This window comes from Hyperolius riggenbachi, chromosome 1 (assembly GCF_040937935.1).
Source record: "Hyperolius riggenbachi isolate aHypRig1 chromosome 1, aHypRig1.pri, whole genome shotgun sequence".
Taxonomy (NCBI): domain Eukaryota; kingdom Metazoa; phylum Chordata; class Amphibia; order Anura; family Hyperoliidae; genus Hyperolius; species Hyperolius riggenbachi.
Genome location: NC_090646.1, coordinates 652,398,662 through 652,415,151, shown reverse-complemented (window position 1 = coordinate 652,415,151; position 16,490 = coordinate 652,398,662). Strand labels below are relative to the sequence as shown.

The 16,490-nt window shown below is 46.5% G+C and overlaps 1 protein-coding gene across 4 annotated transcripts in view; it reads right to left on the bottom strand.

Annotated features, from left to right (window-relative positions):
* The window catches only part of KIAA1328 (KIAA1328 ortholog), a 343,620-nt gene that overhangs the window by 178,733 nt on the left and 148,397 nt on the right, over positions 1-16,490 (bottom strand). For all 4 annotated transcript variants that reach the window (XM_068251844.1, XM_068251829.1, XM_068251853.1 and 1 more), the window contains one exon: positions 10,700-10,789. In XM_068251844.1, the coding sequence (XP_068107945.1) occupies positions 10,700-10,789 (90 nt within the window). The remainder of the gene's footprint in view (positions 1-10,699; positions 10,790-16,490) is intronic.

Below are 16,490 nucleotides of genomic sequence, written 5' to 3'. Positions count from 1 at the left end.
TTGAATATTGATCTAAAAGCATTACTGTACCATTGGATTCAACACTATGGACCATCGATCTGCTGCCAGCAACAGATCAACCTAGATTTTCCATCCTGTACGGCAGTGTTCCCCAACCCTGTCAGGGCCCACCAACAGTGCATGTTTTGTAGAAATCCACAGAGGTAGTTAATCAGCTCAGCTGAGACACTAATTACCTCACCTGTGATTGTGTGCGATTTCCTGCAAAACATGCACTGTTGGTGGGCCTTGCGGACAGGGTTGGGGATCACTGCTAAGGTATATCAAATCGATCGAAATCAGCAGAAAATGAAATGGTCGGTTGTTTGATCATGCATCGATTTGTGATCGATCGAACTGATTGATCGAATGCTGTACACGACCAGTGTATGGGTCACTTAAAAGTTCTATGCACAGACGGAGACACTGCTTGCTTGGCAATTGAAAAAGTTTTTTTTTTTTAATTTCCCACAATGCAATGAGGTTCACAGACAGCAAACTGTCAAGCCCTTGGTCATGACATCACACTGTGGGAGGGGTTTCACCACAATAGCAGCTATACAGACCCCTCCGATGGTCTATTAGAGAAAAGGTAAAGATTTCTCATGGAAAAGGGGGTATTGGCTACTAATCGTGATGAAGATCAATCCTGGGATAAAGTTCCTCTTTAACTAAGGAAGCTAAATTATGAAAACCGTTCCTACTCATGCGATCAATAATAAATCAAGTTCCTGGACACACAATATCATATAAAAACAAAACTGAGAATAAAATACTAAGACGCACTTTTAGGTTTAGGGGAGGAAAACAAGAATAAAAATATTCTGAACTCCAATTCCTTCCTCATGTCAATAACTGTCCTCAGGAACTTATACTCCAATTCCTGCTATCGGAGGGGCTCCCCATTGGTCCCTAAACAGACCAATGGGAATCCTCCCTTTTAAAGGACCAATGAGGAGCCCTGGCAGCACTTTAAAGTGGTCTGAAAGCCAGAATTTCTACTTTGCTCTAAAAGATTCCTCACAGCTTGAAAGCTACTACCCCAGAACAAAAATTCTAACAGATCATCACTAAAATGGTTAAACAAAGCTCTTTATCCTGCTATTCAGCTTCAAATCCGCATCTAAACTGGAGAGAACAGTATCTTTTTTACTTGTTAACCACTTAAGGACCGGGCTTGTTTGCGTAGATCTGTGCTGCGTGGGCTCTCCAGCCCACAGCACAGATCGGCAAGCAGCCAGGGTGACCAGACTTCCCCCCCCTTTTTTCCCCACTAGGGGGATGTCCTGCTGGGGGGGCTCTGATCGCCGCCGGCTATTTTCGTTCAGCGCGGGGCTCCTCAAAGCCCTCCTCCGCATCGATTTTCCGCCTACTTCCCTTTCCTTCCTATGGGCGGCACAGGACGGCGATCCGTCCTGCGCCGCCTCTGATAGGCTTCAGCCTATCAGATGCCGGCGATCCCCGGCCAATCAGAGGCCGGGGATCGCCGATCTCTTTAACCGTAAGCAGCGCCGTATGATGTAAACAGCGGGGATTTCTTCCCTGCGTGTTTACATTTAGCGTGCGAGCCTCGATCCGAGGCTCGCAGGCTGTTCACGGAGACACCTTCCGTGAACTGACATGGAACGGCCGCTCTGTTTCCATGGAAACACCACTGCGACCTGCGTCCGCCTATCAGCTGACGATGGTCGTTAAGTGGTTAAACACAAATGTATCAACACTGGAATGTAAAGAAACACTCTCTGAGAAACTGTCTCTGCTTCAGGCACACACAGTGTTCAGAATAGCTCATTAGAAGATTTTAATATATAATAAAAAGCAGTTAGAATAGAAAAAGAATAAAATGCAATGCTAGCTTTCAGGGTAAGAAAAACTACACTTTGGAAATTTGTGATTTGTAAACAGACAATATTACGTGTGCACAAAAGCAAATATGATAACTGTTTGAGAAATAAAATGTAGGAAAACACATTTTTATTGAATGTTACGTCAGAGTTTCAGACCACTTCAAAAGATGCTTTGCCAGGGCTTGCTATACTGAAGTACAGCAAGTGCCTGCAGCGTGTGTGGCGGTGGTGGTGCTTCAATCGAGGTATCCAGAGGATATTGGCGCGGGAGCTTTCCCAGGATATTGGCGTGGGAACATTTGCCTCCCCCTTTCTTCCAGGGCCCCCTATACCATAGACCGCGCAGGCTTGTATATCTCAGGGTCCCCCATGCACACCCGGCTCCGCATTCTGGCTATACCAGACTCCTCGGGTTACAAGTGGTTAAAGAGGCCTACAGCATTATTGTGACTGTACAGAGATCCCCGGAAAAAGCTTTGCCATGGTGATCCACAGGCAACCCCATCAGGAAATGTACTGCCAATTCTGGGGATATATGTAAATTTTCACTACGTCTCGCTGCAGCCAATGTGCGAAATGAACGAATTCCTGGCGGCTCAGAACTTCTCCCTTGGCTCTGGCTCCTCCCTCCCTCCTATTGAGGTATAGCTGTCGGGGACAGACGCAGTGTCTTTCATCGCGGCAGGAAAGCAGGGATTCCTGCATAGAAGCATTGTCTGCTGCATCCCCACTCTGCTTCCCTGCCACGGCGAACAACTCTGGCTGCATTGCGTGTATCTCTGGCTGCCAGAAGCCAATAGGAGGGGGAGGAGCCAAATCCGGAGACAGGAACGGCGGACTAGCCACCTAGGAATTTGTTCATTTCGCACACTGGCTGCAGCGAGATGGCCACTTCTAGTTTTGACTGGCCAGAAGCCGATGTGGACTTCGGGTTCTGGCCGTAACAGATACATTACCTGTCACTTAAAGTGAACCTAACAGAGGGCGGCAGCAGGAAGCCGGTAGAACCCTCCGGTAAGTTAAACTTATTTTGTTTGTTTGATTGATTTAGGTTCCCTTTAATCACATTTAGAAACCATTTTTACCATCGTAACTTTAAAATTGTTTTTCACAAAAACTACAAAGTCTTTTTTTCCTCTTGTTCTCCATGAGATACCATGCAAACGTGGGTATGCTAGCATGCTGTGGGCTTTGGTATTAACCCTAAGAGTCGGCGCTATTGACTTCAATGTAATTCACGTTCTTTGCCAACCCAACCAATATCGGCCTATTCGATCGAATGGCAGGCAAATCGAACACAGAGCTACCAACACTGCTCATTAATACCGCGTGTAAGTCTTCAATGTTTGCCTAAAAAGGTTTTTTTAGTTTCTCATTTGTTTCAGCAGCTGTATAATGCAACAGCATGGCGTATTAACCACTTCACCACTGAGGGGTTTTACCCCTTGAACACCAGAGCAATTTTCACCTTTCAGCGCTCCTTCCATTAATTCGTCTATAACTTTATCCTTACTTATTGCAACTAAATGAACTATAGCTTGTTTTTTTCGCCACCAATTAGGCTTTCTTTAGGTGGGACATTATGCCAAGAATTATTTTATTCTAAATGTGTTTTAATGGGAAAATTGGAAAAAATGTGGGAAAAAAATCATTTTTCAGTTTTCGGGCCATTAAAGTTTTTAAATAATGCATGCTACTGTAATTAAAATCCATGAAATTTATTTGCTCATTTGTCCCGGTTATTACACCGTTTAAATTATGTCCCTATCACAATGTTTGGCGCCAATATTTTATTTGGAAATAAAGGTGCATTTTTTTCAGTTTTGCGTCCATCCCTAATTACAAGCCCATAGTTTATAATGCAACAGTGTTATACCCTCTTGATATAAATATTTTGAGAGTTCAGTCCCTAAGGTAACTATTTATGTTTTTTTTATTGTATTTTTTTTATTACAAAAAAATATGGTAACAATTGGGGAGTGTGGGAGTTAATTTATAGTGTAAAATAATGTATTTGTATATGAAAAATGCATTTGGGTGTAGTTTTACTATTTGGCCACAAGATGGCCACATTAACGCACGCATAGGAAGCACGATTGCAGGAAGTTCAGGGAGGCTGGGAATTTTTTTTTTTTCTTTACAATGATCGCGCTGCTTCTCATAGAAGCAGCTGATCATTGCTGGGGGGCTGAGATCAACGAACGGGAATGGTTTTTCCCGTTCATTGATCTCCGGGCGAGCGGGCCGCGGCGTGCACGATCGCGGGAGCGCGGACAGCGGCGAGGGGTGCATGTATCTACACCCCTGGTGGTCAAAGGGTGTTTAAAGGGGCGTAGATACACGTACCCGTGGTGGTAAAGTGGTTAATGTGACGTGCTGGCTGGACCTTCACGTTAGCGCTCAGCACAAACATGCTAGATTAGTAGGTGGCCAACAAATAATGTATATAGCATCTGATGGGCTGTCAGATGAACGTGCTTGGACCCCGCCACCAGCCCCTAAATGCCGCAGGAGCGGCCAACAAGCAGTCAGGCAACAGTTGAGAACTGTCCTTGGGAACAGGACCTTGGGCCATTCACTTTTTCAGTTAAGTTTTCTCCTAGGTGATATTTACACAGCTTATCAATAAAATGCCTTTTAATCCAGGAGAAAGAAGAAAAACAGTTTGGCGCTTGCATTCAACATATAAAAAATCTTTAATGTTTCCGGCTTATAAGATACATCTCAAAACAAGCACGGCAGTAACATTTAAAAGTCCTACCTGATCCTCCAAGTGTTGTGGGGTGAAGTGGGAGCAGTGTTGGGGCCTGACGACCGTTTCGCTCGGTTGAGTGTCCTCAGAGGCTCTCTGCTCTCTGTTTTGAGATGCATCTCATAAGCCGGAAACATTAAAGCTTTTTTATACATGAAATGCAAGGGCCAAACTGCTTTTCTTCTTTCTCCTGGATTGCATATTTGCCGTTTTTCACAAGTTTTGAGCACGCATTGGGAATGTATTATTCCACTCGACCGGGTCCTCCAGACATCTGAGGATAGTATACTACTCCACCCAGACACACAGGCAGTTGTAGTGCCTGTTGCTTTTTTTTTTTTTTTTTTACTGTACATCCAAAATGCCTTTTAAGCCACCAGCAAACAAGAAAATACTCAGAATAATTTTGACAGTACTTTTCACCTACTTTTTAGTACTTTGTCAGTTGCAGAGTGCTAAGAAATTATTTCAAAAAGAAGATGAAAAATTATCACCTATGAGAAAACTTAGGTGAAAAAGTGAATTGCATATAGGCCAGGGGTCTCAAACTCGCGGCCCATTTGCGGCCCTCGATACAATATTTTGTGGCCCTTGCCAGCAAAAGCTTCCTTTTAGTTTGCTTCAGTGCTCCCAAGTAATCCGCCGCATCCCCGCCGCTAAATGAGGGCTGCAGAGCCCCCAAATCCCCCGGGGGCAATCCGCCGGCATTTCCTGGAAGGGGCAGAGCTTTCAGCTTCAGCTCTGCCCCTCCTGACGTCAATCGCCGCCTCTCCCCGCACCCCTCTGTGAAGGAAGAGTGAGAGGGGCGGCAGAGGCAGCGATGCGCCATGATTGTGAAATTCCTTATGCGGCCCAGCCTCATCCTGACTTCACCTCCTGCGGCCCCCCAGGTAAATTGAGTTTGAGACCCCTGATATAGGCCCTTGTATAGAATCCAGCTTGTGGTATCACAACCACCGCATTACATGAGGGACGTTGCAGTCTTCGAGCAGCTGCAGAGACGAACCACAAGCCTGATTAGAGGGATGGAAGCAGAAAAGGTTAGGCAAACTGGACTGTCTGTAGAAAAGACATCTAAAGGTGGCCATACATCTGTAGGCATGGTGGCTTATCAACCATCAGATTCCATTATCGAATTTGATGAAAAATCTGTGCCGCCAAAGACCATGCCTGATTGAACGTTCGACCAATTTCTGGCCGAAATTGGTCACATGTATTGATCGGTCATGCTGGAGAATCTTGAGGTGACATGATTAATCGGGTGCGCAACAGTAACAGCATGCGATAATCCTGGACAGACGCAACGGAAATGTCCCCTGTCCACAGCCAATGGTTTACATCAATCAGAGAGATTTGTCTCTTGGTCAAATCTGTCCATCATCACTACCGTAGATATATGGTTTTGCACCTTCTTCTGGATCAACAGATACACTGTATGTGAAGGTGCAGGCTGGTGTTGTACCATACTTTCTGGTTGAACTCGAAGGATGGAGGTCTTTCATTGTTCTTCTTTAATATTTACAGAGTATACAGTCTTGTCACTCAACTGTCCCTCAGAGGTGCTCACAATGGAATCCCTACCATAGTTGTATGTCTTTTGTAGTTTGGGGACAATTTAGGGTGACGCCAAATCAACTTACCTGTATGTTTTTGGGATGTGGAAGTAAACCCAGGAGGAAACCCACGCAAACATGGGGAGAACATACAAACTCCTTGCAGGTGTTGACCTGGCTAGGATTCGAACCGGGGACCCAGGCAAAAGTGCTAACCACCCCGCCAACATGCTGCCCGACAAACCTAACGATGCAGCCACATATCCTCAGTAGCGGTGGCTTAGTAAATCAGGCCCCTCTGTGTCCTAAACATGAAGCACACAACGAGATTAGGAGCTGGAAGAAAAATGGAAGCTGCTGTCGGCAGGAGCAGAGCCAGTAAAGGGTTACCGGCGGGGGAGCTGGCAGCACCGCGCTCCGTGCAGCTTCCTGCCGGATAATAGGAGAATACGGTAAACACTCGGCCCTAACCTGACAGCATGTGAAATGTGGAATTATCTGCAGCTAATTCACCGGCAGCCAGTGCGTTTCTGCTTGACTGCCGGCATGTCATGACTCTCCAGCAGCAGCTGCCTCCGTCCCGCCGAGAATGTTCCGCCGCTCCAGCTGCCGAGGAGAAGCTCGATTTAGGAGGCCCCGGGAGACTCCGCTCACCGCTCGCTAACTGCGCTGAAATGGTAATTTTTAATAGTGGCTTGAAAGCGTCAGTACAAGCCAGGGCCATTGCTATTCCTGTGCTTCTATTCCGGGGGAAAAGGACTGCTAATCTCTCACAAGCACAAGTGAGGCCTGTATATCATTTACTGCATGAGGTCCTTAAACTCAAATTCCAGCTCCGTTAGGAGGAGGAAAAAGCAATTCCTTCAGTTCAGCTCTACAGATTACTGGGATTACTTTCAAAAATAAAAAAAAAATACATTTGTAAGTGTACAAAATATGGCCATTCCACTGTCCCTAGAAGAAAATGACCATAATGGCAAACCTGGTGCCAATTGGTGGATTAGTGTAGGTGTTAAAAATGAGCAAGGATGGCTTCTGTTTTGTGCAGCTAATTCCCACAAAGAAAGGTGACCCAACTATGGCCATTCCAGTGCTCCTCAAAGTAGACATGACCAAACAGCAAGCCTGGTGTCACTTGGTGAGTTAGTGCAGGTGTTAAAAATGAGCAAGAAAGGCTTTTGTATTGTGTAGCTAATTTCAACGCAGGAGGGTGAGAAAAACAAGGCCATTCCAGTGTCCTTCAAAGTAGAAACGACCAAACAGCAAGCCTGGTGTCAGTTGGTGGATTAGTGCAGGTGTTAAAAATAAGCAACACTGGTTTGCGTTTTGTGCAGCCAATATCCACACAGGAAGATAACAAAGTGGATTGAAATATGGAGCGAGGACAGATTTCACATTTGCAAAGGAGCCAGTGTGATCCTACAGTCAAGTTTTGGAAATTAAAGCTGCCCATTAATGGTGCAAATTTTAGTGAACCATCGTATTTTCGATAAAATTGTTCAGAACGAAAGAAAAGATCATATTTAATCAATTCACAGTAACGCGGTTTATGAAAAGTGGACAGAAGCGTGCTAGTGTGTTCAGGCCAAACCTATAACATTGTGTTTTATACCATTTATATTACTTTAGGATAAAGGCAGGTAGGATAACTATATGAGCAATAAAGACGTGAAGGGTACTGAGCATCCTTTTTACTCTTTAAAAAAATGAACCTGCCCATTAGGGATGTTCGTAATTGTGCCTGCCTCTGGGGGAGCACCATTACTTACCAACGGGGTGCTGCTCCTCTGTCCCTGTTTGGGATCATCCAACTTCTCAAGCCAACTGCAGTTTCCGCCGTCATTTGTAAATCTCGGTGGGGGTCAAGTGCACCGCGCGATGCATGCTGAGAGATTTAGTCTGGGAGATGCCGAGTACATTGCTTTACCTACATCTCCAGGAAATTTCCAGCCATGTGAACGGGCCGCGGCCCAGACAAGCAGCACCCCGTAGGCAATTGTGCTCCCCCCGACCCCCCATAGGCACACACCATTACAAACCTACCTTATGAGGAGGTTCATTTTTCCAAATGTTAAAAAAAACAATGCTCAGTACCCCTTAACACCACAGTAGCATGTATCTACGGCCCTTTTAACACCCTTTCCCCACCAGGGGCGTAGATACAAGCACCCCCGCTGCTGTCTGCGCTCCTACTCGCGCGTGCTCCCGCGCACGCCGCTGCCCGTTCGGAGATCAATGAACGGGTATAACCATTCCCGTTCGTTGATCTAAGCCCCCAGCAATGATCAGCTGCTTCTATGAGAAGCAGCGCGATCATTGTGAAAAAAGTTTCCCGGCCTCATTGCATTTCCTGTAAGTGTACTTCCTCCGCTTACAGGACGCATGCACAAAAAAGTACTGTAGCCATCTTATGGCCAAATAGTAAAACTACACCCAAAAACATTTTTCATATATAAATACATAGTGTTATAAATTAACTCATTACCTCCCACATGCTCCATTTTTTTGTGGTTCTTTTTGTAATAAAAAGGGGAAAAAAATTACAATAAAAAAAATACATAAATAGTTACCTTAGTGACCTAAGGTAAGGTTACCTCTTTAAATATTTATGTCAAGAGGGTATAACACTGTTATAAACTTTATAAACTATAGGCTTGTAATTAGGGATGGACACAAAACTGGAAAAAATGCACCTTTATTTTCAAATAAAATATTGGCGCCAAACATTGTGATACAGTAGCATGCAGTATTTAAAAACTATAATGGCCGAAAACTGAAAAATGATGATTTTTTTTCCCCACATGTTTTCCTATTTCCCCATTAAAACACATTTAGAATAAAATAATTCTTGGCATAATGTCCCACCTAAAAGCCTAATTGGTGGCGAAAAGAAACAAGATATAATTCATTTCATTGCGATAAGTAATGGTAAAGTTATAGGCGAATGAATGTAAGGAGACCCGAAAGGTGAAAACTGTTGTTGTGCTCAAGGGGTAAAACCCCTCAGTTGTGAAGTGTTTAAGGTAGCCATACACAGCAGATTTTTTGCATCGATATCTGGCCAATTTGATTGAATCTGCAAGAAATTGGATGCAGCAAACCATTCCTGATCAATTTTCGTCCAAAATCAATTTAGTCGATCATGCCGGACGGAAGATTTTGCACACTCTGCAGCAGGTTGGGAGTGCGTTTCTAGCAGTTTTCTAGTTTGGGAGGGGCTGAGCTTACACTCACCTGTCCGCTGCATGTCTTCTCTCCACCGCCGGGCTCTGCTTCCTGTCTCTTCCCTCCCGGAGGCCTGTTTTATGTGGCAAACACTAGAGGGCACACACGCTTGAGGTCTCTAGTGGTCAGGTAATATACATGCCATGGTTCTTCTCGTGTGACCTCTAGTGTTAATCACATGACACAGGCCCTCGGCAGAGAAGACACAGGAAGCAGAGCCTGGGGAGGGGAGAGAAGATGTGCGGTGGACAGGTGACTACCCTGCATAGCCTGGGAGAGACACCAGGCGGTGCGCATAGATCATCAATAGATTTGTTTGCAGTGTGTGGAGGGATTTGATCAGTTTGATCACTCTTATCAGATCAATGGCATAGCTAAGGAGCTGTGTGCCCCAGTGCAAGTTTTACATTGCCCCGCCCTCCTGAAGCACTCTATACATAACAATTGATACAGCGCGCCAAAACCTGCCAATGGCAACTACAGTGCCAGAGGTGCAAGAGGGGGATGGGGAGCAGTGTGGCAATGATCACTACTATTCAAATCAACAATAGAAGTAATTATTATCAGCACAGGACCAATAGAGAGCTAATACTGTGGTTGAGGGAGGGCCCATCAGGGGCCCCTCTGGCCCAGGTGCGGTCGCAACCCCTGCAACCCCTATTGCTACGCCACTCGCTCAGATAATGATTTGTGAGGGATCTATCTGTTGGCCAAATCAATGTATGGCCAGCTTTCTACCAGGCTGTAGTTAGTCTTTAAATGGGAGGGCAATTTTTATTGAACACTCCAAATACTAGAATCGCTTCTTGCACCTGGTTCTCTTTAAAGGATACCAGAGCCCAAATGAATATGAGAAACAGGGGAGCAGGCATGTATGGTGAGCTGTCCCGATGCTCACCGCTCCCCCAGTTCTCCATTCTGCCCCCTAGGCTGCCTGTCATTGCCCTCCGTCACCCTCTACCGGTAGGCCCGATATCACTGCGCCTGCGCTGGCCCGCCTGCACGTTCTTCAGGAGCAATCTGAGCATAATGTTACGATGACGCCATGCTCTGTTCTGTTCCCGGCCGCAGTTGCGTATTTTAGAACGTGTGCAGTTGGGCCAGTACAGGCGCAGTGATGCCTGACACAGCCGACCGGTAGAGGGCGCCAGAGGGCAATTATAGGCAGCGGAGGGGGCAGAATGGAGGACGGTGGGAGCAGTGAGCATCAGGAAGGCTCACCATACATGTCTACTCTCCCCTGTTTCTCATATTTTTTGGGCTCTGGTATCCTTTAATAAAAAGAAAGATAAATAAAAATAGGAGCCTGTTCCCCTGCTTACCTATAGATGGAGCCATTGCATAGCGGGGCAGCACCTAGTGATGGTGTAGTGGTAACAGCGATCTCTCTGGTCTGTACAGCAGGTAGATTCCTAAAGAAATAAAGCACAGTTTAAGAGCCAATAACATTGACCACTACAGGCAAGACATCTTTCAAAGAGGAACTAAACTCCCTACACTATAATTTAAAGAGAACCAGTAAGGAAAAAAGTGCCCCCCCGTGGGGTTTTTACCTCGGGAGGGGGAAACCTCTGAATCCTAATGAGGCTTCCCCTGTCCTCCTGTGTAACCCTGATCCAGCACTGGCACTCCCACGAAAATCCGCTGACAGGAGCAATAGCACCTGCAGCACATGGCGATAGTTACCTTTGGGATCCAGCGCAGGCGCAGTACCATCTCCCCCCTCTGGCTCCAGGAGATATAGCCGAGCCCAATCGGGTGCACTCTGCTGCGCAAGAGGAAAGCTATGGAAAATTTGGACACTAAAGGACAGAAATGTCACTTTACCAACAATGATCGGGATAGTTAAAGCTATGGTGTTCCCAGTAGTACCATATGGCTGTGAAAGTTGGACTATAAATAGGGTCATGCGTAGAAAAATGTACTTTTGTACTGTAAGTGTGGAGAAAGATACTGCGAGTTCTCTGGACTGCCAGATGATCAAACTCACAGGTGTGGAACTCCAGGCCTAGAGGGCCAGATCCATGCCAGTGTTTAGGATGGACTGAGAAAGAGAGGAATGTGTTCTACCTGATGGACCGCACCTTTCCTGATTCAGACCCATCAATTCATTTGAGCTGTGAGTTGTGAGGACCTCGGCCCTCGTAGGAGTGGTTTGACATCCCCGATCTAACCCAAAGGTGTCAAACACAAGGTTTGCAGGCCTTGCCATTTTATGTGGCCCTCGATAGCTTCAAATGTGTATCATTGTAAGCAGCAGTACAGGTAGTCCTCGGGTTACGCACGACCCGCCGATACGAACGGCCAGATCCCGTCGCGATGATGTCACTTCCGCATGGGGGAAAGTTTGAAGTAGCGGCTTCAAACTTCCCCAAAGTGCTGGGGCGTGCCGCAGCAGCATTGGACTCACCTCCAAACAGAGTCCAACACTGCCTGTCTTCCTCTCTCCGCATCCAGATCCCTCTAGCCACATTCAGCACTGCTTCCTGAATGTCATGTGACATACAGGAACCTGTATCTCACATGACATACAGGTTCCTGTATGTCCCATGACATTCAGGAAGCGGTGCTGTACGTGGCTAGAGGGAGCTAGATGTGGAGAGAGGACAGACAGCGTTGGACTCGATTGGGAGGTGAGTCCGGGGGGGGCGTCAAAGAGGAGGCTGCACAGAGGGGGCACAGCAGGAACAGAAGCACAGAGGGGACATAGAGAGGCACAGGGGGACAAACAGACACAGAGGGGTACACTGGAGGCAAAGGGGACAGAGATGGCACAGCATTTCGACGTAAGAACGGATTCAGGTTAAGAACTACAGTGCCCATCTCGTTCGTTAACCGGGGACTACCTGTAAAAGAATGACAGTACACTGCCTTTCTATCCAGAGGAGCACACCGGTGACTGTTTCTGATGGAAGTGTTTTCAGTTTAAAGGAAACAATGGTTTTGCTCCGGGCCTGACCTCGCAGTTGGTCCCACGCAGGCACAGTTCCAATTTTTACTTGTCATGCGCATTGTAGCCACCCGCGGGATGTCCGTGCTCCCTGCATCCTCCTCCTCTCAGCGCCCGTGCTCCCTGCATCCTCCTCCTCTCAGCGTACGTGCTCCCTGCATCCTCCTCCTCTCAGCGTACGTGCTCCCTGCATCCTCCTCCTCTCAGCGTCCGTGCTCCCTGCATCCTCCTCCTCTCAGTGTCCGTGCTCCCTGCATCCTCCTCCTCTCAGCGTCCGTGCTCCCTGCATCCTCCTCCTCTCAGCGTCCGTGCTCCCTGCATCCTCCTCCTCTCAGTGTCCGTGCTCCCTGCATCCTCCTCCTCTCAGCGTCCGTGCTCCCTGCATCCTCCTCCTCTCAGCGTCCGTGCTCCCTGCATCCTCCTCCTCTCAGCGTCCGTGCTCCCTGCATCCTCCTCCTCTCAGTGTCCGTGCTCCCTGCATCCTCCCGAAGACAGGCGTCTCCATATTGCGCACGCGCGAGTGCGTCATAGAGGGCGTGCGCAGTGTAGAGCGGCCTGTCTTCGGGAGCACTCGGGCTCCCGAAGCATTTCCGAAGCCTGTGGGAAAACAGCGGTATTTGACCAAAATGGTTGAATACCGCTTTCTGGGGAGCCAGCGCAACAGTGGGGACCGGGAGAGGAGAGGGAATGCTCTATGGGACCCAGAGCCTCCCTCTCCTTAGGTGAGTATCTGACTTTTATTTATGTATGGGTTCCCATTCACTTTAAACTGTACTGCTGTGCTACTCTGTAGGAGGGGGAGGAGCAGGCCCACCATGATCACTATAGTCAGGCCACTTAGCTCGAGACTGTTCAGTAAAAGCTAAATCTTAGTAAGCAACTTGGCCCTGACTTAGACTAGGTTTTAGATTTGGGCCCTTTCTGTGATGGAGTTTGACACCCCTGATCTAACTATTCAACACTAAGGCCAGAGTGTTGATACTACTTGTATAACTAGTAGTTGATGCTAGAAGGGCTGATACTACCATTAAAACTTAAATACAGTATTTTGGGCACATAAGACCAGAATTCTTTGGAGGCATCATTAATGCTTGGAAAGATGAGAGGACAAAAGAAGAGGAGAATGGCATAGGATAAGATGGATAGACAGCATATGTGAATCTATGAACATGCCTGTGTAACAGCTGAAAGAAGCAGTGACTGACCGATACACTTGGCGTGCAAAAGTACATATGATTACAAAGAGTTGGAGTCGACTAAACAGGAGGAGGAGAGAAGGGCACAATGCGCTTGCAGAACCAGTCCTGCTATCCATTTCTCCTTTTTGCCTTTAGACAGGCCTTAAAGGGAAACTGAACTTTTGCATAGGACAGTACAAAACAAAGAAATGCACAGTGTGTGTATTTTGTGACTAACCACAACTGTAATTTGATCTCTCAGCTTTGTCAGCTGGCTACCTTGGCAGAGTAGCTAATTTGTAAATACAGGATGTTAACCTTATGTCTGCTTCCATGAAAGCAGGAATTAGACACCGCAGAGTTATTGCAGGATTTGTAATAGCTGTAACAAAGAAATTATTTCCTGTAAAGGTTATTATGCTCTTGATTATCTTTTAGAGCAGAGAGGAAATTCTGAGTTCATGTTCACTTTAACGTGTACAGAGAATGAAGCTGTGCTGTCTCTGTATGAAACAGACGCAATCCTCTGGAGTGAGAGATGCTGAAGGATTAAGTCTAGGTGGCCATACACTGGTCGATTTGCCATCAGAGTCGACCAACAGATAGATCCCTCTCTGATCGAAGCTGATCAGAGAGCAGAGAGGTATCGTATGGCTGCCTTTACTGCAAACAGATTGTGAATCGATTTCAGCCTGAAAACGATCACAATCTGTGGAGCTGTTGCCGCCCCCCCCCCCCCCCCCCCCCGCATACATTACCTGTTCCGGCCGGTTCGAGTCCCCGCAGTCTTCTTCTCCGCTCCGGCTACTGAACTTCCTGTCCAGGGGAAGTTTAAACAGTAGAGGGCGCTCTACTGTTTAAACTTCCTGCCGGGACAGGAAGTTCTGTGTAGCTCTGGAGCCCGAAGCGGAGAAGAAGACCAGGGGACTCGTGCCGGCCGGAGCAGGTAATGTATTACTGCTGTATTGCTTCGGTCGTCGTGCATTCGAACGCCGCTAACGACGCACTCCCGACCCGCCGGCGACCAAGAAAAATCTTCCGCACGGATGGGTCGACGGGAACGGAAATCGATCGTTCTGTCAGCGGTGAGCGTGGCGATTTCACAGCCGTTTCGATCACTGTGATCAGATCGGCAGTATATTGGCGGGAAAATCGTTAGGTGTATGGGCCCCTTTAGGCTATAAACATTTATGATGGTGATTCAGCAGTGAGATAGGGTGACAGACAGACACAATATTACAGCACATCACAGCAGGGGAACCAGACTCCGGATGCTGAAACACTGAGCCTGATGCTATAAACATTCATGCTATTATTTTTGTGCTATTTTCACATTTTTCCCTACAATATAATTTTCTCATGCTTCAAAAAGTGCATTTGGCTTCATAGGCGTAGCAATCACCCCTGCGACCCCCGCCATCGCAGGGGGGGGGGGCCTCCTCCTCCCTCTCCCCAACAGCAAGTGCAGCCAATTAGCAGAGAAACCTCCACATTTACTCACAGAAACCATGTGCAGGAGCGTGTGTAATGGTTTCCTATTTCCAGACGCTGCTTCACAGCAGAACACACTCGGCTCCCAGTCACATGACCCGCATGGGGTTCGGGGACAAGGGGGCCCCATGCTAACATTTTTGCAGGGGGGCCTTATAAAGTCTAGTTACGCCCGTTTGGCTTGCTAAACAGTTTTCTTTTTTTTATTTTACCAATTTTTCACATGTGAATGCAAGCGAAGAAACAAAAATTGTTTTTCTTAAAGTGTACCTGAGTTAAGAGTGATATGGAGGCTGCCATATGCATTACCTTTTAAACAATAAACATTGCCTGGCTGTCCTGCTGATCTTTCGGGCATCAGTAGTTTCTTAGTCAAAGCCCTGAAATGAGCATGCAGTTATTCCAGTCAGACTTGAGTAAGAGCAACAGACCTTGTTCAGGGTTTATGGTTAAATGAATCAGAGGCGGAAGATTGGCAGGACGGCCAGGCAATCTGCATTGTTGAAAAGGAAATACATATGGCAGCCTTCATCATCCTCTCACTTCAAGTGTCCTTTACGAGAGACGTGGCTGCTGGATATTAAACTGCTCCGCTGCACTACTCTGCAGAAGGGGGAGGTCACTATAATTATGCCACTTAGTTTGAGACTGTTCAATAAATGATAAATCTTAAAGTGGACCTAAACTCTTGCACAAGACAGAAGGAAAATAGAGATAAATGCACCCTGCGTGTACTTAGAGAGTTTAGCCTAATTCCCCCTCCCCTGTGTATAATCACAATTAATGTAATCCCTCAGCTGTGTCAGCTGCCAGCCATGGCAAAGCAGCTAATTTATAAACACAGGATGTTTACCCTAAGTCTGCTTCCATGAAAGCAGGAAGTAGAAACACTGCAGATTTATTGTAGGATTTGTATCAGCTGTAACAAAGAAGTGTTTTTATTTAAAGGTTATGCTGCTGCTTATCTTTTAGAGGTAGAGAGGAAGTTTTGAGTTTAAAGTGGATCCGAGATGAACTTTTACTCATTGCATAATTGTGTTCCTTTCCTATTGTTTATAGGGCATTCCTCAAGCCAAATACTTTTTTGTTTTAATACTCTAATTCCCTATAAACTAAACAAGCCACGCCCACAGGTTTTCAGAAAGCCAAGGCACTTTCAGACAGTAGCCGGGGCTTATGGGAGCTCAGTCTGGGCAGAATGAGGGGGAGGTATTACTAGACAGAGATTTCAGAGGCAGAGGGGAGGAGGAGGGGGGGGGGATTAGGTTTTTTTTGCTCAAGATGCAGATAAGCCTGCCTCTGTGTAATGTTTACAAACAACATGGCTGCTGTCATTGTATCACAGGAAGAAATAATCATATTCTATTAAAGCGGTTTTCAGCTAGATTTGCTGTGTAAACTATCTAATCTTTAGATAAGATATATAGACAAGTTACTCGTTCTAGTTAGTTTTTCATCTCGGATCCGCTTTAAGATCACTTTAAAAAAAACAAT